The sequence below is a fragment of the Passer domesticus genome, chromosome Z, assembly GCF_036417665.1.
Source record: "Passer domesticus isolate bPasDom1 chromosome Z, bPasDom1.hap1, whole genome shotgun sequence".
Taxonomy (NCBI): domain Eukaryota; kingdom Metazoa; phylum Chordata; class Aves; order Passeriformes; family Passeridae; genus Passer; species Passer domesticus.
The window spans coordinates 49,070,349-49,098,073 of record NC_087512.1 but is presented as its reverse complement, the minus strand read 5'-3'; the positions used below and the strand labels follow the sequence as shown (position 1 = coordinate 49,098,073).

Genomic DNA, 27,725 nt, shown 5'->3' with positions numbered 1-27,725 from the left:
CCACCAGCAGCCCTGCCTCCTTTTGGCCCACACAGCTCGCCAGACACACTCTTGCCCATCTGACTTCAAATACTGCATCCTCCATTTCAACATCTCCTTCCTCTTCTCTACAACGCAACACAGCACTCAAGGACTTCCAGCTTCACCCCCACTCCAGGCTCCAGTGCACTTGCCAAAGCTGCAGACTTCACCGCAAAAGGGATCCACAGAAACTCCCCGCTTCTGCCTTTTGCCTCACAAGAAGCCTAAGCCAATACGCGCTTCCTTTCCTTGGCCACACGGCACAAGAATTGCCCCCCACAGCTTCACGCACAGCACACTCATCTCCTTGCAGCCTATCAAAAGCCAAAAAAGGCTGTACAAATGAAGAACTGCTCAAGAAAACTGCAGAACACTTCCACAAGCCAACACACCTTTCCACAAAGGAAAAACAAACAAACAAAGCCCTGGGGTCGCCAGCACCACCACCTGTGCCCTTGGCCAATGCACTGCAGAAGCCCAGACATAGAGCTGCACTCAGCCAGGCAGCCAAAAGCCCACCCAGAGCCCCCAGCTCTTCGGTGCCTCAACATGACTGGGCAAAGGCCACTTTCCAGCTGGCACTGCTTGCAGGAAATAACTACGTCCTGCAGGACTCCAGCACTCCGCCTCCTCGGCCTGCAACAGCAACTGCTGCCTGCTGACAAACTTGCACCTCTGCCTTGCCCTAAAGACAGCGCCACCCACAGCTGGCACTTACTCTCTTGCAAGGATCAGCCGGGGCTGTCACCACAGACGGATGCTTCTGCTTCTCTCCCTCCCTTTGCTCCTCTTTGCCTTCTTGTCCGGGAGCAGAGGGAGCCACGGGAGAGACGGCTGTTCCTTTCGTCACCTGTGGCAAGAGAGAAGCATGAGGGACACGCCGTTACCTAGCATTCTAAACCCAGTTCTCCTGCCACCTACAACCACATCTTCTAAGGAGAACTCATCAGCTCTCTTAGCAATGGCATTCTAAGTCACTCCAACCAGATTAAAATGGGCCAATTCAACACAACGCTATATGCCTAGGAATTTCACATTCCTCCTTGCCTGCTATCAGCAAGCAACCTTGTCTCTGCAAAACGCAGCTTTTATTTCTTGCAAGCTCTGAAATGGACAAGTAGCAAAGAGCCGCCAAGGCCTTTGCTCTTGCTGCTGCAGACAGGGAAAACTACAAGTGGATCACAATCCCATCCTGTGCTGGAAAAGGGCAGGAAATGTTGTGCAGAAGCCCCCTTGATGGCTGCACAAAGACAAAATGAACAGGGCTTCTCCTCCTAGCATACCAAAAAACGCAGAAGCCACAGGGTGCAAGCGGCAGCTACTCCAGCCTCAAAAGCACTGGCATGCACTGAGGCCATGTTTGACAGGGCAACAGCCCTTGTGCTCACCGCTGTCACGTCAGCATCTATGGACGTCTGCCTGAAGGTCCCTCACGAGACTCCCCTTGTCCAGGCGACAGCTCCCTCAGCACCTCCTCCCTGGGCTTATGCTCCACACCCTTGCCCACCTCCCGTCTCCTTCTGGCCACACGCTCCAGCCCCTCAATGACTTGCTGCTTCACAGGGGCCCACAACTGCACACAGCACTCGCTGCAGCTGCGGCCCCAGCGCTGCCCAGCACAGGCCGGCGCTCACTGCCCTGCTCCTGCTGCCCCTCTGCTGCTGACACAGCCCACCATGCCCTTGGCCTTCTTGGCCGCCTGCCCACACGCTGCCTCACGTGCAGCTGCTCTGGACCACCAGCAGCCCTGCCTCCTTTTGGCCCACGCAGCTCGCCAGACACACTCTTGCCCATCTGACTTCAAATACTGCATCCTCCATTTCAACATCTCCTTCCTCTACTCTACAACGCAACACAGCACTCAAGGACTTCCAGCTTCACCCCCACTCCAGGCTCCAGTGCACTTGCCAAAGCTGCAGACTTCACCGCAAAAGGGATCCACAGAAACTCCCCGCTTCTGCCTTTTGCCTCACAAGAAGCCTTCGCAACTACGCGCTTCCTTTCCTTGGCCACACGGCACAAGAATTGCCCCCAACAGATTCACGCGCAGCACACTCATCTCCTTGCAGCTTAGCAAAAGCCAACACACAGCTGGGCCAAAAGAGGCTGTACAAATGAAGAACTGCTCAAGAAAACTGCAGAACACTTCCACAAGCCAAACACATATTTCTACAAAGGACAAACAAACAAGCAAAGCCCTGGGGTCGCCAGCACCACCACCTGTGCCCTTGGCCAATGCACTGCAGAAGCCCAGACATAGAGCTGCACTCAGCCAGGCAGCCAAAAGCTCACCCAGAGCCCCCAGCTCTTCGGTGCCTCAACATGACTGGGCAAAGGCCAATTTCCAGCTGGCACGGCCTGCAGGAAATGACTACGTCCTGCAGGACTCCAGCACTCAGCCTCCTCGGCCAGCAACAGCAAGCGCTGCCTGCTCACAAACTTGCTCCTCTGCCTTGCCCTAAAGACAGCGCCACCCACAGCTGGCACTTACTCTCTTGCAAGGATCAGCCGGGGCTGTCACCACACACAGAGGCTTCTGCTTCTCTCGCTCCCTTTGCTCCTCTTTGCCTTCTTGTCCGGGAGCAGAGGGAGCCACGGGAGAGACGGCTGTTCCTTTCGTCACCTGTGGCAAGAGAGAAGCATGAGGGACACGCCGTTACCTAGCATTCTAAACCCAGTTCTCCAGACACCTACAACCACATCTTCTAAGGAGAACTCATCAGCTCTCTTAGCAATGGCATTCTAAGTCACTCCAACCAGATTAAAACGGGCCAATTCAACACAACGCTATACGGCTAGGAATTTGACATTCCTCCTTGCCTGCTATCAGCAAGCAACCTTGTCTCTGCAAATCGCAGCTTTTATTTCTTGCAAGCTCTGAAACGGACAAGTAGCAAAGAGCCGCCAAGGCCATTGCTCTTGCTGCTGCAGACTGGGAAAACTACAAGTGGATCACAATCCCATCCTGTGCTGGAAAAGGGCAGGAAATGTTGTGCAGAAGCCCCCTTGCTGGCTGCACAAAGACAAAATGAACAGGGCTTCTCCTCCTAGCATACCAAAAAACGCAGAAGCCACAGGGTGCAAGCGGCAGCTACTCCAGCCTCAAAAGCACTGGCATGCACTGAGGCCATGCTTGACAGGGCAACAGCCCTTGTGCTCACCGCTGTCACGTCAGCATCTATGGAAGTCTGCCTGAAGGTCCCTCACGAGACTCCCCTTGTCCAGGCGACAGCTCCCTCAGCACCTCCTCCCTGGGCTTATGCTCCACACCCTTGCCCACCTCCCGTCTCCTTCTGGCCACACGCTCCAGCCCCTCAATGACTTGCTGCTTCACAGGGGCCCACAACTGCACACAGCACTCACTGCAGCTGCGGCCCCAGCGCTGCCCAGCACAGGCCGGCGCTCACTGCCCTGCTCCTGCTGCCCCTCTGCTGCTGACACAGCCCACCATGCCCTTGGCCTTCTTGGCCGCCTGCCCACACGCTGCCTCACGTGCAGCTGCTCTGGACCACCAGCAGCCCTGCCTCCTTTTGGCCCACGCAGCTCGCCAGACACACTCTTGCCCATCTGACTTCAAATACTGCATCCTCCATTTCAACATCTCCTTCCTCTACTCTACAACGCAACACAGCACTCAAGGACTTCCAGCTTCACCCCCACTCCAGGCTCCAGTGCACTTGCCAAAGCTGCAGACTTCACCGCAAAAGGGATCCACAGAAACTCCCCGCTTCTGCCTTTTGCCTCACAAGAAGCCTTCGCAACTACGCGCTTCCTTTCCTTGGCCACACGGCACAAGAATTGCCCCCAACAGTTTCACGCACAGCACACTCATCTCCTTGCAGCTTAGCAAAAGCCAACACACAGCTGGGCCAAAAGAGGCTGTACAAATGAAGAACTGCTCAAGAAAACTGCAGAACACTTCCACAAGCCAAACACACATTTCTACGAAGGAAAAACAAACAAGCAAAGCCCTGGGGACGCCAGCACCACCACCTGTGCCCTTGGCCAATGCACTGCAGAAGCCCAGACATAGAGCTGCACTCAGCCAGGCAGCCAAAAGCTCACCCAGAGCCCCCAGCTCTTCGGTGCCTCAACATGACTGGGCAAAGGCCAATTTCCAGCTGGCACGGCCTGCAGGAAATGACTACGTCCTGCAGGACTCCAGCACTCAGCCTCCTCGGCCAGCAACAGCAAGCGCTGCCTGCTCACAAACTTGCTCCTCTGCCTTGCCCTAAAGACAGCGCCACCCACAGCTGGCACTTACTCTCTTGCAAGGATCAGCCGGGGCTGTCACCACACACAGAGGCTTCTGCTTCTCTCGCTCCCTTTGCTCCTCTTTGCCTTCTTGTCCGGGAGCAGAGGGAGCCACGGGAGAGACGGCTGTTCCTTTCGTCACCTGTGGCAAGAGAGAAGCATGAGGGACACGACGTTACCTAGCATTCTAAACCCAGTTCTCCAGACACCTACAACCACATCTTCTAAGGAGAACTCATCAGCTCTCTTAGCAATGGCATTCTAAGTCACTCCAACCAGATTAAAACGGGCCAATTCAACACAACGCTATACGGCTAGGAATTTGACATTCCTCCTTGCCTGCTATCAGCAAGCAACCTTGTCTCTGCAAATCGCAGCTTTTATTTCTTGCAAGCTCTGAAACGGACAAGTAGCAAAGAGCCGCCAAGGCCATTGCTCTTGCTGCTGCAGACTGGGAAAACTACAAGTGGATCACAATCCCATCCTGTGCTGGAAAAGGGCAGGAAATGTTGTGCAGAAGCCCCCTTGCTGGCTGCACAAAGACAAAATGAACAGGGCTTCTCCTCCTAGCATACCAAAAAACGCAGAAGCCACAGGGTGCAAGCGGCAGCTACTCCAGCCTCAAAAGCACTGGCATGCACTGAGGCCATGCTTGACAGGGCAACAGCCCTTGTGCTCACCGCTGTCACGTCAGCATCTATGGAAGTCTGCCTGAAGGTCCCTCACGAGACTCCCCTTGTCCAGGCGACAGCTCCCTCAGCACCTCCTCCCTGGGCTTATGCTCCACACCCTTGCCCACCTCCCGTCTCCTTCTGGCCACACGCTCCAGCCCCTCAATGACTTGCTGCTTCACAGGGGCCCACAACTGCACACAGCACTCACTGCAGCTGCGGCCCCAGCGCTGCCCAGCACAGGCCGGCGCTCACTGCCCTGCTCCTGCTGCCCCTCTGCTGCTGACACAGCCCACCATGCCCTTGGCCTTCTTGGCCGCCTGCCCACACGCTGCCTCACGTGCAGCTGCTCTTCACCACCAGCAGCCCTGCCTCCTTTTGGCCCACGCAGCTCGCCAGACACACTCTTGCCCATCTGACTTCAAATACTGCATCCTCCATTTCAACATCTCCTTCCTCTACTCTACAACGCAACACAGCACTCAAGGACTTCCAGCTTCACCCCCACTCCAGGCTCCAGTGCACTTGCCAAAGCTGCAGACTTCACCGCAAAAGGGATCCACAGAAACTCCCCGCTTCTGCCTTTTGCCTCACAAGAAGCCTTCGCAACTACGCGCTTCCTTTCCTTGGCCACACGGCACAAGAATTGCCCCCAACAGTTTCACGCACAGCACACTCATCTCCTTGCAGCTTATCAAAAGCCAACACACAGCTGGGCCAAAAGAGGCTGTACAAATGAAGAACTGCTCAAGAAAACTGCAGAACACTTCCACAAGCCAAACACACATTTCCACGAAGGAAAAACAAACAAGCAAAGCCCTGGGGACGCCAGCACCACCACCTGTGCCCTTGGCCAATGCACTGCAGAAGCCCAGACATAGAGCTGCACTCAGCCAGGCAGCCAAAAGCTCACCCAGAGCCCCCAGCTCTTCGGTGCCTCAACATGACTGGGCAAAGGCCAATTTCCAGCTGGCACGGCCTGCAGGAAATGACTACGTCCTGCAGGACTCCAGCACTCAGCCTCCTCGGCCAGCAACAGCAAGCGCTGGCTGCTCACAAACTTGCTCCTCTGCCTTGCCCTAAAGACAGCGCCACCCACAGCTGGCACTTACTCTCTTGCAAGGATCAGCCGGGGCTGTGACCACAGATGGACGCTTCTGCTTCTCTCGCTCCCTTTGCTCCTCTTTGCCTTCTTGTCCGGGAGCAGAGGGAGCCACGGGAGAGACGGCTGTTCCTTTCGTCACCTGCGGCAAGAGAGAAGCATGAGGGACACGCCGTTACCTAGCATTCTAAACCCAGTTCTCCAGACACCTACAACCACATCTTCTAAGGAGAACTCATCAGCTCTCTTAGCAATGGCATTCTAAGTCACTCCAACCAGATTAAAACGGGCCAATTCAACACAACGCTATACGGCTAGGAATTTGACATTCCTCCTTGCCTGCTATCAGCAAGCAACCTTGTCTCTGCAAAACGCAGCTTTTATTTCTTGCAAGCTCTGAAACGGACAAGTAGCAAAGAGCCGCCAAGGCCATTGCTCTTGCTGCTGCAGACTGGGAAAACTACAAGTGGATCACAATCCCATCCTGTGCTGGAAAAGGGCAGGAAATGTTGTGCAGAAGCCCCCTTGCTGGCTGCACAAAGACAAAATGAACAGGGCTTCTCCTCCTAGCATACCAAAAAACGCAGAAGCCACAGGGTGCAAGCGGCAGCTACTCCAGCCTCAAAAGCACTGGCATGCACTGAGGCCATGCTTGACAGGGCAACAGCCTTTGTGCTCACCGCTGTCACGTCGGCATCTATGGAAGTCTGCCTGAAGGTCCCTCACGAGACTCCCCTTGTCCAGGCGACAGCTCCCTCAGCACCTCCTCCCTGGGCTTATGCTCCACACCCTTGCCCACCTCCCGTCTCCTTCTGGCCACACGCTCCAGCCCCTCAATGACTTGCTGCTTCACAGGGGCCCACAACTGCACACAGCACTCACTGCAGCTGCGGCCGCATCGCTGCCCAGCACAGGCCGGTGCTCACTGCCCTGCTCCTGCTGCTCCTCTGCTGCTGACACAGCCCACCATGCCCTTGGCCTTCTTGGCCGCCTGCCCACACGCTGCCTCACGTGCAGCTGCTCTGGACCACCAGCAGCCCTGCCTCCTTTTGGCCCACGCAGCTCGCCAGACACACTCTTGCCCATCTGACTTCAAATACTGCATCCTCCATTTCAACATCTCCTTCCTCTTCTCTACAACGCAACACAGCACTCAAGGACTTCCAGCTTCACCCCCACTCCAGGCTCCAGTGCACTTGTCAAAGCTGCAGACTTCACCGCAAAAGGGATCCACAGAAACTCCCCGCTTCTGCCTTTTGCCTCACAAGAAGCCTAAGCCAATACGCGCTTCCTTTCCTTGGCCACACGGCACAAGAATTGCCCCCCACAGCTTCACGCACAGCACACTCATCTCCTTGCAGCTTAGCAAAAGCCAACACACAGCTGGGCCAAAAGAGGCTGTACAAATGAAGAACTGCTCAAGAAAACTGCAGAACACTTCCACAAGCCAAACACACATTTCCACGAAGGAAAAACAAACAAGCAAAGCCCTGGGGTCGCCAGCACCACCACCTGTGCCCTTGGCCAATGCACTGCAGAAGCCCAGACATAGAGCTGCACTCAGCCAGGCAGCCAAAAGCTCACCCAGAGCCCCCAGCTCTTCGGTGCCTCAACATGACTGGGCAAAGGCCAATTTCCAGCTGGCACGGCCTGCAGGAAATAACGACGTCCTGCAGGACTCCAGCACTCAGCCTCCTCGGCCAGCAACAGCAAGCGCTGGCTGCTCACAAACGTGCACCTCTGCCTTGCCCTAAAGACAGCGCCACCCACAGCTGGCACTTACTCTCTTGCAAGGATCAGCCGGGGCTGTCACCACACACGGAGGCTTCTGCTTCTCTCCCTCCCTTTGCTCCTCTTTGCCTTCTTGTCCGGGAGCAGAGGGAGCCACGGGAGAGACGGCTGTTCCTTTCGTCACCTGTGGCAAGAGAGAAGCATGAGGGACATGCCGTTACCTAGCATTCTAAACCCAGTTCTCCTGGCACCTACAACCACATCTTCTAAGGAGAACTCATCAGCTCTCTTAGCAATGGCATTCTAAGTCACTCCAACCAGATGAAAATGGGCCAATTCAACACAACGCTATATGGCTAGGAATTTGACATTCCTCCTTGCCTGCTATCAGCAAGCAACCTTGTCTCTGCAAAACGCAGCTTTTATTTCTTGCAAGCTCTGAAATGGACAAGTAGCAAAGAGCCGCCAAGGCCTTTGCTCTTGCTGCTGCAGACTGGGAAAACTACAAGTGGATCACAATCCCATCCTGTGCTGGATAGGGCCAGGAAATATTTGCTGGCTGGAAAATGAAAAATTTAACCGGGATTCTCCTCCTATCATACCTTAAAACGCAGAACTCACAGGATGGGAGTGTCATCTGTTCTATTGTCTATAGGTCTGGCATGCACTGAGGCCATGTTTGACAGGGTAACAGCCCTTTTGCTGAGTGCTGTCACCTGGGGATCTATGGAAATTCTTCACTTCTCCTTCAAATTTCTGAGATTGAAATTAGGAAATATCCACTTTTTGGGTTTTTTTGGTTTTTGTTTTTTGGGGTTTTTTTGGGTTTTTTTTTTGTTTTTTTTTTTTTTTTTTTTTTTTTTTTTTTTGGGGGGGGGGGTTTTGAATACATTGTCTTTGGGCTTTTCTAGCTGGATTTTCTGTTGGCCGTTCTTGCTGGCCCTCTAGACTCTTCTGTGTCTAGCCAACGTGACAGCTCGCTCCAGAATTTTTAAATAGGAGGAACATGCAATCCTCCTTTCTCACTCACCTCAGTATCAGCTCCGCTGAATACATGTTTTATATGACCTGTAGTGGGCAGGGAAAATGAACCAGATGCTGTGAGAAAATTCCTGGGCTGGTGAATCCCACACAAGAGGTCAACCCAAACAGAGATTATTTTCCCTTTCACAACATCCCTCCAGGAGATACATTTCACACAGCCACCAAGAGATCAGAACAATGTTCCATTTTGTTCCTACACTTCAACCTCTTTACCCAGCAAAAGGATACAAACATGATCCAGAAAATACAAATTCTTCTTTAACACTCAATACTCCTGTTCTAGCAAACACATAAAACAGCTTCTAAAGTCCTCTCCCTCAGGAACTTTTTTAAAAAAATCAGTTGCATGCACTAATTCTCATTAACTAGCTGTAAACAGTTGCCCAGAAAAGCTTCCCCAAAATTCCTCTGAGCTGTGGCAGTTCTATTGTGAAACAGCACAGCAGCAGCTGCAGGGTTCAGGAGGAGATACTCACTGCTTTGGAGTTTGCACTTCATTGCAAAGGGAATCACTCTTTTAGTACTCAGTAAAGGGTCAAGTTAGACAATCAAATCCTTTCATGACAAAATTTAGAAAGAAAGAAGCTTTCCCTGAATTCTGGGAACAACTGCAACTGGGAACAACAGAGTTTTTAGAAGGCCTTCTGAGAAGTTCTCCCAGTTTATATTTTCAAAGCTGTCTTGCTTGTCCCAGTAAATTGAGGAAATGACAGACCCTCTTGCAACAGACTCTCCCATGGAGGGATGAGAATCCCTGCAGGTTTCCTTGCAATGTGACCCTGTGGCTTCAGACACCCCCTTTTTAGCTGAACGTCTTGACAGGAGCTTTATTAAACCAGTGGCATCCTAACGCTCTTTCTGTTTCTAAATTGACTCAGTCACTAAGAAGGAGCAGGAAGACATACAAAAGCCAGGTTACGTTACACCCTAACCTAAGCAGAGGGGAAATCTCTACTTACGTGCCAGGTGAGTCAGAAAATAGCCGGAATAAGTAATGCCATAAGCAGTAACTACTGCAGCAGCAAGCTGCTGAATCATTGTAGCACTGCTGTGCAAGTTTGCACGCTGTGCTCCAACACTAGAACAAACAAGGCTCCTGTCAGTGTGCGGCTGCCCACTGACAAATGCCTCAACACGCAGGATGCTCCTGCTCTGAGCAAGCCCTAGGACTGCTCTGACACTGAGGCCTTCCGTGCACCAAGGCAACCTTCTCATGTCACCACTATGACGTGGCAACCATGCCCTGACATCACAAAGCAAACGCTCCATGTTGGTCTGTGACTTTATGCAAAGCAATAACCAACCTTCCCTATAACAAACACAAAATAGCCTGGGAAGTTCTCCTCTGCCACAAAGCAGCACAAATTCCCCCCCTGGGCCAAACCCTGTTGTTCAAGGGATCCAAGAGCAACTCCAAGAGTGTCCCAAGCACCTACAGCCTGTACCCCAACTGAGCACTCAGATGGGACCCAAGTAAAGGAAACCAGATCAAGAAAATGGCCCACAGCATTGCACATGTGAGAAACTACTCTCACTTTTAAAATTTTAAAGGTTTATTAAACCTTAACAAAGGACTGAACAAGGAAAAATTTTCAGCACTGGCGGTCTCTGTGACTTGCAGCCACATCCTCATCTACAAAAGATATACTCTGCCTTTGATAGCCTTAGCCCCTCCAAAAGTTTGGTCAGTCAACTCTTTCTCGGCTGGCCATTGCTAGAGATTAGATTCTTACATCTTGATTGGAGGTCAGGTATTTTACACCCCGCCTCCTAGTCACAAGCCAGCCCTCCCCAAATGCCCTGACTACCAAGGTTATTACAAGGGGGAGGGGAAAGAGGACTATGGGAGGATATATTACAATAACATCACTTTACATTTTTACATCCACATAACATCTACCTCTTAATTGTGAGAGCCAACCATTACATTACTCATCTGTAACACACAGAGCCAGGAGAGAAGCCACTGTTGGCAGAACAGCTGAAATAATTGCTAACAAATCTCCCCACATATTTGCACGTTTTCGGACATGCCCAGGGCTCCTGTGCATGTACATCTCTGCCTTTAGTCCTTTTTGGAAGCAGTCACACTGGCAGCATCTGCCCAGCAGCAGCAGCTGCTCCAAGCTGGGAACGTGACTGGAGGTGCTGATTTCCAGAGGCTTCTGTGTGCCAGGAGAAGGCAAGGCAGGAGGGGCTGAACGGTGCTGGCGCTGCTGCTGCTCTGTGCCAGGGAGCCCCGGCTGAGCAGGGCACGGTGCCCTCTGCGCTGTGGACTCTTTCTCCTGCCAGAGCTGGGCACACCTGGGAACAAGGCAGGACAACTTGTGGGAAACCAAGGGCTCTGTGGGGCTCCTCTGCTCTGCACACACTCAGCACACCTGCAGCAATGAGCTCTGGAGCCTAAAAAGATAAACCAGAGGGAAACAGCTGGAAAAGGTTTCATTTGGACCTTTCTTACCTGCTAACAGAAGTTGCCAAAATGAAAGGTTACCAAGCAGGGCCTGATCCCTGCTGCCAGCTCAGGGTTAGAAAGAAAGCAATACTTTGTTGCACTGCTGGGTGTGTAGGGATTCACTTCCTAACACATGCACAGTCAGCAATCTCACCTACTAGTTTGTATCCGTGGAACTAAGCCATATTCAATACTTTGCTGAAACTCACAGCCTAAACATTACTTCAAATTATTTGAAATATTTAAAACTCTTCTCAGGATTTATTGACATCAGAGTAGGAGTGTCCTGTAGGTCCCTGGTGGTCGTTGCCACAGGCTCAGGAGGAGACCCATGCACAAAATAACTAAAAGACAACTGGGCTTGCAAAGCAAATTTATTCCATTAGCTGCAGTAGCAAATAATACATACCAACCCCTGGATTCCCAAAAATCCGCTGAGCGGGAGAGGGAACAGGAGCATGGTGCTCGGTGGCAGGGGCAGGTAGGCAGTGCACTTCCAGGACATCCCCTGGGTCAAAACGGTGTGCATCTCATCCTTCTCACCCCTCCACCCCAGAACCAGGCCTTCTATCTCCTGCTCAGGAGTGGAATTTTCCCAGTTACAGCATCAGCTTACTCATGGCCAGCGTGTGAGGTGAGGCCACCATGGCTCACCATACTCCATGACTCCCTGCCAACAAGGGCTCCATGATGCATTGTTCCCCATTCAAAGCTGAACTGCCCACCCACTCACCAATACATTGTTTCTCTTGCAAGAGTCAAGTTCCCCACTTTAAACAATACACTTTTCTTCATTGTCTTCTCAACCTGCTCAAACATGGATCAAATATGGCCTCGGATCTCGAGTTTCCTGCTGTCAAGATGATCCGAGCATCCCTTTTTCCCAGCCCGACGGTCAAAGGAAGTGTCGTAATTCTTTGGCTCTGATTCACAAGATTGTTTATTATCTAGTATCTAAAATATTTTTTCTCAGACTCGCAGAGGTCTGATCTGCAGGTCTGTCTAGGGCACACTGCCCTGCCCTGAGGCAGTGCTATCTCTTTATATTATACTATATAAAAACTACATGTACTTTATTTACAGTTCTTTTCTAATAGCTATCACCTACGTTAGACTGTCTACTTCTACTCTAAACCAACCCAAAAGTGCTAGCACCACCCAGAACATGGACGTTAGGAAGGAGAAAGAAGAAGAACAGGGAACGTCCAAATTCCTCCATCTTGGGAATCCAAACCCCTTTTCTAAAAATCCCAAAATTCTACTTTTCACCCAGTGACAACTACTATTATGCTACTTCAACTTCTGTGACTTGTTATTCTTCATACAAGGTTGTTAATTTGCTCCATGGCTTAAGATCAAAATCCCAAGTGTCTTTGGCTTCCTGACAGGATCTCCGAGTCCCCTGCCAAGGCTCGAGCCATCCAGGGCACCCAGAGGGATGTCCTGGGTTCTGACACTCCAACACGACTCCTGTTCCTGACACAGTCATTTAGGAAATATCTCAATCTTCAAATTCGCCTCTGCTAGTCAAGAGCCTCCTAAGAACACTTTCTTCCCTTTCAATGCATTCCAGCTGCCTTCTTAGCAAGACCCCTCTCTTTATTCTCAAGGCTAAGATAGACACTTGCACACATTAATCATTGCAGTGGTGGAATACAGGGTTCAGCACTGCCTCTTAAAGCTAAAGGAATTCACAAGACTAAGCCCTATTTGTGACACTTAACGCCTCTCCTTCCTTTCCTGGGAATCAAACACAAGCATTTCATCAATACACCCTGCAAGTGCTCTTGCTGAGTGAAACCACATTGCTGTGTCAATAAAGCAGCTGGGACTCAGTTTCTTTATGCAGGGAAAGCCAATTCGTTATTCAAGTCATAAATTTTTATGCGGTTTTCACAGCCCTCATGTTCAACTCCAACTGGCTGGCAGTTTCCTTGCCACATGATTCATTGCTTAGAAGGTGTTTTTGTGTGTACATGCTAAGACTTACTCTATTACTATTACTTTCTCTATTACTCAGGGGTTTTACATTTTTCTTTCTCATGGGACAGGCTTCTTGTTTATTACAGATGCAAAGTTTTCTTACCGCAACAGCTTGCTGCGCTAACTGCACTCATTCCTTTGATTTTTCACATGCAAAGTTAGCTAGCTGCACACAGAAGACATAACAGGCCAGCTGGTAATTTAGCAAAGCAAGGCCTGATTTTATAAGGCCTTTCTTTTCTAATACCCCTGCCTGTGTGCAACACATGGTGACTTTCTTGAAGAAATTAAGGAAGAAAACACAGATTGCCTACTGAAATTATTCTGCTCTTTTCCAAATCAGTTCACTACTCAAGTACAATACTCAGTCACATCCCCAACTCCCTCTCTCCCAGCAGCTCAGAGCGGCATTGCACAGCGCTTGCTGTGTGCCAGAGAGCACAAAGCAGGCTGGCCTGGTGGCCCTGAATATTTCTCAAAACACTCTGCATTTCACACCTTTGCTGTGGCTCAGGGCAGAACTCCAGGCTGCAGGTGCTTCCTGGCAGAGCTGTGGGAGGCTCTGGCTCCTGCAGATGTGAGCTGCCAAGCTGTCAGTGCCTCAGGCTGGCCTGGGTTGCCCTGGCAGAAGCGCCGTGCCTGAAGGACGCTGCCCTGTTCTCCAGCCTGCCCAGCAGCCCGGCTCCCTGCGCGGTGCCCAGAGTGCTGCACACACTGCTGCCCTTTGCCAGGAGTCACAGGGCAGCCGGCAGAAGAGTAGGAATCCTCAGCCAGGCCACCGGCCCTCGGCTGCCCCTGGCCTTTCTCTGCTCCTGGGCAGACTCCAGACGGCCAATGCCTCCAGTCTGGGCTGTGCCCAGCACGGCTACGCTTCCCCTCGGGAGCAGCCAGCTGCCACCTGGGCTCTGAGAGCGGAGGATTCGCCCGCTGCCAGGAAGAGGCACCCAGGGCCCGGCTGCTGCCTCTTGCAGCTCCCAGGGCCTCCTTCCAGCCTGCCTCTGCCCAGGCTCAGGCTGCTCCGGGCTCTGCCAGGCCTCTGCTGGGGCTGCACCCCGGGCAAGGCCGGGCCCGCTCTCACCTCACACTCGCTGGCAGCTCTGCACCAGAGCAGACCTTTCAGAGTCCCCGCTCTGATCCTTCTGCTTTCCACTTGAGCAAGGCTCTCCTTCCGCCAAAGAGATTGCACTTAGGGATACAAATCTAAATAGCAGGAACCAAATGTTCTCAAGTCACAGCTGCAGGCCTGAATCTGCACAGGATGTCTTGGCTGCCCCACTCCTTTGGTCTTTCCTGAAAATGTTGATGCTCTTTCTGCCTCTACTAGAAATACCACAGCTGGGGAAAAACGGGCCAGTGGGTCATATTCCAAACGCCGTGTGGTCTGGAGAGGATGAATGAAGAAGATCCTTCCCCACTTATAAACCATACAAAAGAAGCCATAGTGTGATTTAGCACCAATAAAAAACAAGAAGTAAACACTGAGTTTTCTGAAGAGTAAGAAGGAGGGGATTCTTCCAAATGAGTTGATGATTCGGAAACATTATTTCATTCCAATCCTGATCTATAATCCTACTCTACAAAACTCTTCAAGAATCCTACTCTACAATTCTACTCTAAATTGCTTATGAAGATAACATCTTGACGTGATTGTTAAATTCTTGTCTCCTACTTCTTCTTCTTATTCTGCATTGAAATGATGAGTGGTGCCAGGATGGAGGCTGGCTTGGCTGATATTACAAATGGATGCTGTCCACAGGAAAAAGAAAAAAAAAAACAACAAAGAACAGTGAACCATGACTTTCCAAGCTCAGTGCTTCACTGGCTCCATGAGGATTCCTCTAGTTCCTAGAAAGACACAGAAAGTAGAACAATGGGACCATCTGCTCCTCAATTGTCATGTGCAGGACCTTGCCATCACAGGCAAACCTGGCCCAGAATCCCACTCATCCATTTAACCAGGTGTCTTCATCTTGCTGGGATTTTTGCCCTGACAGTGCTCTAGAAATGGTGCTTTCAGTCCTTGGAGTTTCTTCTTTTCAGGAAACTCCAAAGCCTCACATTGGTCCCTCTCTTTGAACAACAGGCACTGGGCTGATTTCCACAGGGAGACAGAGCAGTGCCTACCTTTCCATGCCCTGCCCCTCCTGTGCTGGATGGCACCTTCCTTCCCAGCAGGGACAGCCCAATGGCACTGGGTGCTGCACTTCCCTCTCTGCCACACAACCTGGCAGTAACCCCGGGCCAGTTCCTGTCTGCTTGAGCGTGCCAGGCAGCAGATGGGACTGGGACAAGTCCCTCTCAGCTCTCCCTGTTTGCGTGCCAGAAACCTCTAAGGGTGGGGTGGGGGCACAAACCAGGGTCCCTCAGAGGCTCAGAGTGAGCCCCCACAGCCCCTCCTGCCCACAGCCAAATCTCTGCCCACTCAGCCAGGCCTGGCTTCCTTGGGTTCCTGCACCACCTTTGCATGTCTCTGTACCCTGCATTGCTCTACTTCAATTCTTTTGCCATTAGATAAAATGGAGCACACCACCAAATTACAAATTAGGACAACAGAAACAGGCAGAGGACAGAGTACCTGTCCTCTCAGGAAAAACTGAGAGAGGTGGAGTTATTCAGTTGTGTGAAGAACAGGCCCCAGGGAGGCACTTATTGCCATTTTCCAAGACTTCACAGTAGCTTTGAAGAAAGTGGGGGACAACTTTTTCGAACAGGGCCAGTTACAATAGGATGTGGGTGAAAAATTTTAAACACATAGGGGATCAAGTCAGAGTAGGTCAAAGGAAGAAACTGTTTCCTTGCAGCATGGTGCCATTCTGGCACAGGTTGCCCCAAGAGCTTGTAGGTGCCCCATCCCTGGAACCACTCCAGGTCAGGTGGCAAAGGGCTCTGAGCAATCTGACCTCTCTTTAAAGATGTCCCTACTCATTGCAGAACACTTGGACCAGATGACCTTTACAGGGCCCTGCCAGCCCAGCCCAGTCGAGGACTCCTCACCATTTTCATCTGAAGAGCACTAAGAGTGGAGGTGAGGAGGAAGAGGGCTCATCTGATGCCTTGGACTACGCTGGAGAAGGAGCCCATCCCTCGCACCCTGTTTCACCTGCAGCCCCTTTGCATTTTACCTGCAGGAGATCCTTGGCAGACCAGCGCTGCTCCTTGTCTGTCTGCAGGCAGCAGCTCAGGAAGTCACACAGCCAAGCCGAGAGGAGTTTGGGATGCAGCAGCTGTGGGGTCCCTATTGAGGCTATCAGGTGTTTAACCTGGAGACAAAGGAAACATGAGGTTCCACCTGCTGCTTTCACATCTCTAACTGCTCTCCCAGATCCCATTGTTTAACCTCTGTTCTTCGGTGGCAGTTACTGCCCTGGCAGAGACCCAGAGATGACTTTCCTTTACCAAAAAAAAACCCAAACCCCAAAGCAGCCACAGCTTTTCCAACATCCTGCAGATCTTGCCTTGGCAGCTGATTTCATTGACTGACCTACTCAGTGGGAACTACATCAACAAAAGCATGTTTTGTTTCTCTGAGGATTCACACCAGTTGGACAGGCTTTTTGGAAGGGAGACTTTGCTATACTAATTCCAAGGATTAGTACGTGAAAGGCATCTCTGCAGTGCTTGTTCATCCCTTAAGCACAGCTGCCATAGAACAAAACTCATCAAGCTTTTCTTCCTGTTCTTGAAAACAATGGTGATTGGAAGGAAAGAAAGCAAATCCATCAGTTAATCCCAGGGAAGAAAACTAACATCTACAATCTCACATTCCACACAGACACATTAAGATGCCTGCAGAAATGTATTGGGATGAAAATTCCTGCTTGGGCAAACAGCAGCCACCTGCAGCTCTGTCTCTCAGCAGTCTGAAAATTTCAGCTTCCCTTATGTGGAAAAGAAAAAACTTTTCATGGTCAGAAGAAGGAGAGGTGCCATCCCTATGGTCACTCTCTGCTCATCTGGATGCTCAAGTCAATGCATTAATGGTAGACCCATCCCAGAAAGCGCCAGGAAACAAACAGGAGGTTTTGGCAGACTCGCCACATCACCAGGCTCTGGCTTGGTGACATGGAGAACATGGCTTGGGCTATGAGAGAAACATGCTCACTGAATGGTTCAGCAGCACTCCACAACAATCAGAAGAGACTCCGTGGCCTCTACACCCTCCTGCCCAGGTTTCAGGCAAGCTTCCTGAGAGAGGGTTTCTTCCCAGCAAGAAGAAACCACACAGGGGATGCAGTCCCTCTCTAAAAACCACAGTTTTAGAAACTTTATTTGGTTTGGGTTTCCTTCCTTCATTTCTGGAAGGATAAGAGTAGTTCTAAGGTGCTTGCTTCCTGTTATTAGGGCCATCTACACAGACAAAAGAACTGGAACCACTTATTACCCAAAGGCAAATGTTGCCTGAGAATGGAGTCTGTTTGCATGTGGTAAGGCTTGAGTTCCCCCACTGATGCAACTAAAGCTACAGCAGGTGCTGATGTGCTGCAGGGACATTTTTAGGAAGGCACTGTGCTGGACGTAGTTCCAGCACATGGCAATGGGATTTTGTCCAATGGCACACAGAACATGGGACAGGTGACAAAGACAGCAGGATCAGTGAGTATTTGCTCCTTACCAAGGCAGGACTTCAGTTCCAGTAAGGAGGTTCTTGTTCCATCATTTCAATTCCCACAATACCAAAAGACCATATCTCCACTTTGGGGCCATATGGTTCACGTGTCACCACTTCAGGTGCCATCCATCAAGCAGGCCCTGCTAACGAGCTCCGTCTATTCTTCTCAGGGGTGAGTTGAGTAGAGAGGCCAAAATCAGCTGAGGAGAAAGCAAAATAACTGGTTTTATTTTAATTCTGTGCAATTAGGAAAGCAAGCAAAATAATTCCCCAGTAGAAGTTTGAGAATGTGCTGTTGAATTTCCTGGACAACTGTCCCTGCTCTGTTTTCTCAGGTCTTTAGCCAAGGAAATATGGCATTGGCAACTTTAAAAAAACCCTCATTTTTTTTACACTGCCTCCAGCAGTGGCTTTTGTTCTTTGGAAGCTTTAGACCTGCAGCTCCCTCCCTCTGGAAGGGACACACACAGAGCAACACTACTCTTGACTGCTTGTTCCTTGTCATGCCTCTGTACATGTTGCAGCACTGTGTCACCAGCTCACAGCAGGTGTCCCTGCACTGCCACCAGCACCATTTCTGGGGAGCTGGCAGTCACTCCAAGCAGCCCTACACCCACATCCCTGGAATGCTGCACCTGACCAAGAATATACTGACCCAGCTTGACAGAGCCGTCGGTTCTGAGAAGGATGTTGCTGCTCTTCAGATCGTGGTGGATCACGTGGTTGGAGTGAAGAAAATCCAGTCCTCGCAGGCACTGAGAGAGGAAACAGAAACAGGAGGGCAAAACAGGTGATGTGATTTCATTACAAAAGAAAAGGCACAAAGAATCCAAAAGATTCCCTCTCCAGGGGAATGGGGAGTAATGGCAGAAGACAGTGCCACTGAGAGGAAGAGCTTGCTGCTGCAACACTGGCAGAGCACGACCTTTTTAAGGAAAGGCATGCCAGCTTTTGAAAGAGCAACAGCACCTGCTGTTGTAGACTGTCCCCTGCACACCAGCCAGGATGACTGCTGCTGCAGGGGATGTGCTCAGAAGCAAACAGCGCTTTGGCTGCACTCCTATCCTTTTCAGCTGAGGACTGAAAGAAACGAGTCTCTCTCTTTTCCTTTGCTGTTCCTTTCAAATCCTGCCACCAGCACCTTTGCTTTTACAGGCAAGGCATGCAGTGAAGAAAGGAAAAAGTTTAGGGAGGCAAGAGGGAGAAGAGCAAATACAAGAGGCAGAGCGAGAACACAACTGCAGGAGATAAGAGTACAAGAACTGAGTTCAGTGAGTGCAGGGGCACTGGCAGCAATTTCACTTGAGATGCTTCTACTTGCCCATAGCATAGCAGCAGAAACAAAGCTTGGCACATTAAACCTCTCCTGTTCTGAGCCCTTGTTTCCCAGACAATCCTGCCCAAGCCCTCGGCAGCACAGATGGGATTGCTGACCTCCCGACTGATGGCTGCCATCTCCTCTTCAGACAGGCAGCTCTTGCTGATGACATCGCTCAGGGCGCCTCCGTCCATGTACTCCATAACCAGCCAGAGTTCCTCACCCAGAAGGTAGCTGAAACAAGGGTGTGGAGATAAACATGCATTGCTACGTTGATATTTTCCTTCCGGTTTTCTCGCTTCCAAGTGCCTTTGTGACAAGGACAGAATCAAAGGAATAGACATTCCCTCTACGCTGTGCATTGTTTGCAGTCTGTGCAGTCTCAAGGAGAAAGGCACGGCTGTGAAAAAGGAGATGGCTTAGATGGCCAGCAAGCGAAATTTCAGTTTAGCAACAGCCCAGATAAAAAATCTGTAAGGCATGGTGCTTCTGGAAATAAGCACCTAGGCTTCCTGGCATGCATAGCAATGGCAAAGAGGGGCAAGGATCTAAGGGAAATCCCCTTTAGGATGGCTCATCAGCACTTAAGAAACTTTAAAACATCAATCCTGAAAACTGTGGAGGAAGTGAACTTTGAGGGTATTGACTTAGAAAGATACAGCTGATCCAGGTTTTGAATATTTTTGAATAATTTTCAAACTATGTGTGTCTGGGAAGACTCATGCAGAGAAGATGCACTCTCTTCTCATCTACTGGAGATGAGAAGAGAAATATTAAGAAACAATTAACAGCTCTACTTTCTGGCCCTGACCAAAGTGAGTTTTTAACCTCTCATGTTTGCTCTATGTAAACACACATTCATGGGATAAGACCATGACCTCTCACCTGTTTAAATAATTCACAACACTGGGACTCCTATGCGTCTTCATGATCATGATTTCATTAAGGGTCAGATGCTTCCTTTTCAGTCCTTGAAGCTTTATTTTCTTTATAGCCACCTAAAATGACATTGAAAATCAATAACTTGAGAAGCTCGTGACACGAGACCACAACAGACATTAAGCCAGTGATTTTGCAATGACACAGCCGAGCTGTGCCAAACTGCCTTGTGATTAGGCACTGCAGTAATTAGGAACTGACATTCCAACAGCCCATTTCTCTGCTCCCTTGGGGGGCAGTTACAGGACACATGGGGCCACTGACATTTTGCCTTGTCCACGTGGTGACAGTGGTGTGTCAACTACCAGCCACAAACCCCTGACCACACCCTCTGCTGCTTTGCATGGGATTCAAAGGAAGTAATCCAGGCCCTAATATTCTGTGGATACATCTTGGGCTATGGGCAGGGCTTAGGGCTTTTAGGGACACCTTGCAGATCTCTCCCTACGTGCAGTTCCCAAGTGCAGCACTGCAGGTGGTTAAGGAACTACCAGGAACTTTCAGATGTATTTGCTGGCAGCCAGAAATGAGAATTCAGGACTCTGAAGCTGTAGCCGCAAAGGGCAGTGAGGTGCTCTAAGGCACCACCTTTGTTTTAGCAATGGAGAGCGAGTGGGCGCGTCCTTCTCTGAAAGGAACCGCTGCCCTCCGTGCCTTCCTTCTGGCAGCTGACAAGGACAAAGCCCCAAATGTATTTTGCAGGCTGGCACCAGTCTGTGCTTCTTGTGCCTTTTCAGCACAGCTCTACCCAAAGCTCCAGCCACAGCTCACAGCAGAGGGCAAAGCCCCCCAAGAGCAGCAGAGTCTGCAGGGGCTGTTGACATTTACCTCTCCCCCTGTGATAGTGTTGAGTGCTTTACAAACATCTCCAAAAGACCTTAAAACAAAAGAGAGGCAGAGAAAGGAGAAGCTGTTTAGCTGTTTGAGTGAAAGCCAGCCCACACAGAAGATGTCTCCTGTAAATGCCCAAAACCTGCAGGATGCAGGAGGGCTCTGCCAGAAGGCAGATGATGCATTTTCCTCTCAAGTGCATGGGCACTGGGCCTGCTCCTGAAGCACTGGGGTTTACTGCCTCAGCTTCTAAAAGGGAGTATTTTCTTTCATCTTCAGTTTCAGTTTCTAAACTGTGGGGTTCCTCTCCTGACCACAGAGTATTTCCTTCTGCAAACCATAGGAAAGGAATGTTCCTGAGAACTGTTACCTGATAGCTTTGATAGGGTGTAGGTTGCTCTTTCAGGTAAGCAAGATTCTTCTTTTTAATTAGTGTGTCAGTACGATTTTGAGACATACAAAAGTGCTAAAGAAATTAACACAGAGCTGTCCCACACTTGAGAGACAAGGAGATCTTCCAGGTCCTGTTCCTGGCTGCAGACAAGACCTTGGCAGCATGGAGATGTGTCTGACAAAGCCTTCTGAGCACACTCACAAATTCTGACTAGCACTGAGAGATGGGACAATCTATGCCCAGGGTGTGAACATGTTTGCAGCTGGCCTGACTTCATGCTGGATAGACATTCCACCAGAAAAACTCCTGGCCCGTGGCTGTGCAGAAGTAATTGCGGTTGGACTCACCCGCTGCCAAAATGTTCCAGTTCCGTGTATTTCATTGCGGGATTTTCCACGTTCACCATTCCCTCTGAGGGAAACAAAATGCAAGATGCTCACTTTAAAGCAGAGATCCAAGCTTCCAGGACATAGAAAAGGCAGCCCCACTGTTCGGGGCTCTGAGTCCTTTGTGGTCAGCTGGGTAACAACATCAACAACAACCACAACAGCAACAGGACAGGCAGCCCCGCAGTGCAGATGGCTGGCACAGAGACTGATTTTGTCCAGTTCTTTCAAGAGTTCTCTTGACAGGAAACAAAGCACAGGGAGATGCATCCTCAGGAGAGGAGGACATCTTCTCCCCCTTTCAGCAGTTTGCCAGAAGAATGCCTTTCTCTTTGTAAACCACAGCAGCTCAAGCTATAACCAATCCTGACGGAGCTTTCACCATCAGGACCCTCACCATTTATGAGCAGGCTGAGCTCAAAGATGCCCCTCTCCCAGCTAAGGAAGGCTCCAGCCTCTGCAGTCCCACCAGCCCTTAGGGACAGGACAGCTACCACAACAAGGCTGGCAAAGCCCAAGCAGGAGCACTGACAAGCAGTGGGAAGAAGCCACAGGCAGCCTGAGCCCCGTACAAGCTGTTGCCCCCATTCAGGACACAACAGGATGGGCTTTGAGATCAGACACAGCGAGGTGCAGATCAATGGCCTTTTTGTCCCAACAGGTGATGGTAGACCCAGAATCCACTGGGCTCTGCTCTCAGCCCCACCAGGTCTTATCTGAGAGCACAGCACTGGCAGCTGTTAGGGCAAGAAGCAGATTGATTAGGTTGTGCTGCAGAATCACAAAGGACTTGATGTGTTTTCGAGTGACTGATCGGAGCAGGGCTTGAGCCAATGGGTAGGATTCTAACAGTGATGGGAAAGACTGGGAATCAGGTATGAAAAAGTGCACAGAGTACACTGTCCCCCAGATAAGAAACACACCAGACATACCCAGTATCTCCAGATATTTCTCCTCAATCTCCCATTTTGGAGCAGCCATGCTGCTGCCAGAACTGGTGATGAACCAACTGTCCGAGCTTGACTTCCCAGATTCAACAGTATATCTTCCTCGAGGAAATGCTGCTGCGGCAGCAGGTCTAATGCCAGAGCCCATGGTGTGCTGAACCTGTCGCACTTCTGGTGGGGACAGTTCCTGTGCCTCACGCCAACCTTGGGGCCCTTCATTGCCAGTTGTTTGCTGGAAGTCTTTGCAGGCTGCCAGGTGAGATGTCGACACTTGCACCTCAAGTCAAAGAGAACAAAGCAGTCAGAGTCTACAGCTTGTCCCTGTCAGCCAAGAGTCATTGACTGTGAGGAAAGGGAAGGAACCGATTTGCAAGGGATACAGACAGGGATTCCATCCTCCATCTGGGTCACCAGGCTCCTCTGTAAAGAAACAGGGAGAGCAGGAACAGGCCAGCAGGAATCAATTTGGATGACTGCTGGCCAAAAGCCAAAGAACAAGTCCCACTGTCCAGGGCAGCAGCTGAGATTCAGCACAGCAGGAAATGTCCTTCAGAGTGACTGTGATCCACACTAGAGCAGGATGGCACTCAGAGGCACGGCCCTACTCCCTGCTGCTCTGCAGTGGAAAGGCAAGAAGGGAAGAAAGCACCAGGCTGGTGACTGCACTGGCCGTCCCTCCCTCACTCACTTGCTTTTGTAGAGCCCAAGGGAGGCAGTTAAGTTTCTCTCTGATGATTTTCATTTCTTCCTCCAGCCTCTTCTCCCTTGCCTTGTTCCTAGCCTCAGACTCCTGCAGCTCTGCCTGCACATCTTCCTTGATGGTCTGTAAACAACAATGGAGAGGAAGTTTCATGAGTGGGGTGGCTGCCAATCTTTCACATACCGCAGGACTGTGCCTCCTAAGGACAGAGTGGAAAAACTAGCCTTTGTTCCCCAAAAAAGGAAAGAAGCCCAGAAGTTTCTCTCAACGATCAGGTGAAAAGCCACTTCATTGGACCTCAGGGACTTCACCAAAAACTTGAGGACATCTAATTGGATAGAAGCCAAAAAGTCCTGCCTGGCCCATCAGGTAGAAAAACAAGAGAACAAAAGAGCTAAGTGCTTTTGTGAGGTGTTTTTACCAGGAGCAGACCTCTGCACCTGGCTCAAGTTTTTCTGTTTGTTATTTTACCTTTCATTAAACCTTTTTTGTTTCTAACACTGCAGCAGAAGTCATCCTGCTTATTTTATGTCTCAAAGTAATAGCTGAGCTATCCTTGGGTGTATTATATTTCTTTTGAGGGTTTATGACACCTGGTCCAAGAAAATGAAACATAATATGTAGCGCCTTGGACAGGATTTCTCATATTGAGAAAGACAGTCTAGGTATTTTTTGATTACCTCAATCAAAATAGGACATTTTTTCCTTGCTATTTCCGGTTTTGGGAGAGCACGCCTGCACCTGAGTTTTTTGTCACATAAAAAGAAAACTCAGAAGAAGGGATTTGAGATTGAGAGGGAATATCAAATCAAAGCCTCACACCGGTGAAAGAGGCTGGAAGTGGACACGGGACTGGAGCAGCATTGCAGCTTCAGAGGATTCTGCCTTCAGCCAAGCTGACACATTGCTGCGACCCAGGACCGGGGAGTTTCACACCAAGGACGACAACTCTGGAAACCACTTTGGTGAGTGCCACCATGGGACATCGGTTGTCTTTAGCAGAGCAGGATTTTTATTCTTATTTCTATTATAAGTCAGAAATTCAAGATATTCAGCTTGAGAAGAAACAGCTTAAAAAACTTGTAAAATGGGTTTCAACGGAGTTCCCAAACTCAGATACATCTCAGAAACTCAGTCCAGAATTCTGGGATTCAGTTGGACTGAAATTATATAATATGGAAAAGAATAAGAAGTCCAGCTTGAAGCTGCGGCCAACATTCAGGACGGTGTTAAAATTTGTAACAATGGAAAATGAAAAGCAAGCAAAAAATGCACACAAGCCAGCAAAGATCAGAGACAGGGCAGAATGCAGGCAGCAGCAGCACGACCGGGAGGACAGGAGAAAGCGGAGCTCTGGGGGGATCCAAAAGCTTTCCCTTACCCCATCTGAGAACCAGAAACCCCAGGGCAGCAGCAGGGAGGTGACCAGGCCAGCCGCCCCCAGCCTGTCCCCCCTTCCCGACCCCATCCTTGGAGAGAGGGGAGCAGACGAGCCCTGGCCTGGTTTGTCTGCAAACCGCGTCTCTCAGAACCCCTACCATAGCTAAGTCTTCTAGATTTCCTCTCAAAAGCTCCCTCCGGCGCACAAAATCAGAGAATTCTGGCAGTAAAATTGAAAAGAGCCGAGCTGATTGTATCCACTCTGCCAACAGCGCATGGCAGATGACACGATGGCCACCAGGCCAGCTCCGCCCTTCGTGGGCGTGGCCACCATCGGCCTCGGGTCCCTGAGCTCCTGCCCATCAGAGCGGGGACACGCCCCCTCTGCTCGCCCCGCCCCCCTTCAGGCCCCTCCCCCTCTGCGGGCCCCGCCCCACCCCACCACGCCCCCTCCCTGCCGAGCCTGGGAACCGGATGTGGTGTCCCGGAAGTGACCCCATCCAAGATGGCGGCACCCATATCCGACAGGCTGCCAGAGCAAAAAATAAATTATTCCTGTACTCCACAATGTAATTCCAAAGAATCTGAGGAAGCGTTTAATACACAAGGAGTCACAGATAGCTGGCAGAGGATAAGACAGGATGCAGTTCAGGAAGGAGAGTGGGAAATCGCATCAAAGTTAAAAGCTTTTCCTGTGAGGTACACAGCAGGTGCTGTACCTCAGCCACATTGGCAGCAGATCACTTTTGCAGAGTTAAAAGAGATTTGCAAAGCCTCTCGTTTGTATGGCAGAGATTCTGCATATTTCAGAAGTCTTTTACAAGCCACTTTTACAGCAAATGTATTCACTCCTCGTGATTTAAAGCAGCTTTGTACATCCCTCCTCTCCCCGATGAAATGTGCTCTGTGGGAACTCGCATGGAAATGTTTGTTAAATGACCTTTTAAGAGGTTATGCAGGAACTCCAGCCACTACAAATTTAACTATAGATCAGCTTGCAGATGAAGGAGCCCATACGGATCCACAAACACAAGTTAGAGCTCTAGATAAACAAATACTACGGATGTCAAGGAAGCAGCAGAAACAGCTTTGTTACAGGTTCCTGATGGCAACAAACCAGAACTAGATTTCACTGAAATAAAACAGGGGATAGATGCGCCTTATATTAAGTTTTTGGACTCTTTGAAGACGGCATTAGACAAGCAGATTCCAATAGATCAGGCCGGACAAGAGTTATTAAAACACCTTGCAATTTCTAATGCAAATCCAGGCTGCAAAAAAAATATTACATACATTGCCACAAGATCCTGAGCCCACCCTGGCACAGCCAGTGGATGCTTGCAATCGCCTGGGTACCCCTGAACACACAGCAGCCACGCAGGCAGAGGTGCTGGCTGATGCCATCACAACAGCTCAAGAAAACACCCTAAAGCAGCAGGAAGAAGCAGTAGAAGTGCAAACACAAGCCCCAGCAGAGGCTCTAATAGCATTCAAAGGTGCAATTGAGAACCAACAGATCAGGTCATCTCAGCAGTGGAGAAAGCAGGACTCACAGTAGCGAAAGAAAAAATACAGACACTTCTTCCCTGGAAGTATTTGGGATACAGGATCACAGAACAAACAGTAACTCCACAGCCACTCCAGTTAAGGACAAATCCAAAGACACTGAATGAAGTGCAGCAGCTAGTGGGGACTCTGAACTGGCTTCGTCCACTACTAGGCCTTTCAAATCAGGACTTGGCTCCTCTGGCAGATTTGTTAAGAGGAGACACAGCCTTAAAGTCACCGCGAGAATGGAACAAAGAAGCTCAAAATGCTTGAGATAAAGTGATGAGAGCCATCCAGTCACGTCAGGCTCATCGGTATAATCCTAACCTGTCTTTTTTTGTTTGCAGTTTTAGGAGAGAATCCACATCTTCACAGTTTAATATTCTGGTGGGATCTAGAGCAGAAGGAGCAGCTGATAATCTTAGAGTGGGTTTTCCTATCTTGTCAACTGGGTAAAACTATAACAACTTGTCCTTAATTATTTCACAATTTATTATCAAGGCTAGATCTCGAATGCTTTTCCTTGCAGGAAAAGATGTTGCAGAAATCTTCCTGCCTGTCACATCCATCTATTTAGAATGGTTAATTCAAAATTCAGAAGTCATGCAATTTGCTTTGGAAAATTTTGCAGGAAAAATGTCAGTCAATTGTCACAAACAGGAGCTATTAAGTTCATCTTTAAAATTAATTCATTAGCCATTAAGAAGTCATGCACCCCTAGAGGCAATCACATTTTTTTCAGATGGTTCTGGAAAGTCTAAAAAATCTGTGATTGCTTGGCAAAATTCAGAGACAAAGAAATGGGAATCGGATATTGAGGAAGTAGATGGTTCTGCACAGATTACCGAGTTAGCAGCAGTTGTAGGGGTCTTTCAAAATTCACATTTCCTTTTAATTTAGTAACGGGTTCAATTTATGTTGCAGGTGTAGTAGAGAGAGCAGAAGGATCTCTGCTGAGAGAAGTTTCCAATGATCAGTTACACAGTTTGCTTAAAAAGTTAATCCTCCTTCTTTCCATTTGACAAGAGCCATACTTTGTCATGCACATTTGCTCACATTCTTCTCTTCCAGGTTTTTTAGCAAAAGCCAATGCCATGGCTGATTTGTTAGCCATGCCAATCCAGCACACACTTCCTAATGTTATTGAACAAGCCAGAATGAGCCATGCTTTCTATCATCAAAAGACGCTTTCTCAGGAGCAGGTTTTGCTTCTGCACATTAAGGAGAAAAAAGTAGAGATGTGATTAAGCATTTCTTACAAGCATTTGCATCCCTAGGTATTCCTCAAGAAGAAGGACCAGCCTACATTTCTAACAAACTGCAGGAGTTTTTCAAAACTTGGGGTATCAAACATACCACAGGTGTTCCACATTCTTCCACAGGCCAATCTATTGTAGAAAGAGGACACAGGT

At 49.8% G+C, this 27,725-nt stretch overlaps 1 protein-coding gene across 20 annotated transcripts in view; it reads right to left on the bottom strand.

Annotated features, from left to right (window-relative positions):
• The window catches only part of LOC135290639 (collagen alpha-1(IV) chain-like), a 68,072-nt gene extending 58,030 nt beyond the window's left edge, over window positions 1–10,042 (bottom strand). For 16 of the 20 annotated variants that reach the window (XM_064404575.1, XM_064404578.1, XM_064404577.1 and 13 more), the window contains exons 1-7: window positions 9,783–10,042; window positions 8,810–8,847; window positions 7,832–7,963; window positions 6,059–6,190; window positions 4,286–4,417; window positions 2,513–2,644; window positions 740–871 (exon numbers count right to left, since the gene is read on the bottom strand). In XM_064404575.1, the coding sequence (XP_064260645.1) occupies window positions 740–871; window positions 2,513–2,644; window positions 4,286–4,417; window positions 6,059–6,190; window positions 7,832–7,963; window positions 8,810–8,847; window positions 9,783–10,038 (954 nt within the window). In that variant the 5' untranslated portion in view covers window positions 10,039–10,042. The remainder of the gene's footprint in view (window positions 1–739; window positions 872–2,512; window positions 2,645–4,285; window positions 4,418–6,058; window positions 6,191–7,831; window positions 7,964–8,809; window positions 8,848–9,782) is intronic. The other 4 variants (XM_064404580.1, XM_064404585.1, XM_064404584.1 and 1 more) reach the window with 2 other exon arrangements.
• Window positions 10,043–27,725: the final 17,683 nt, after the last annotated feature.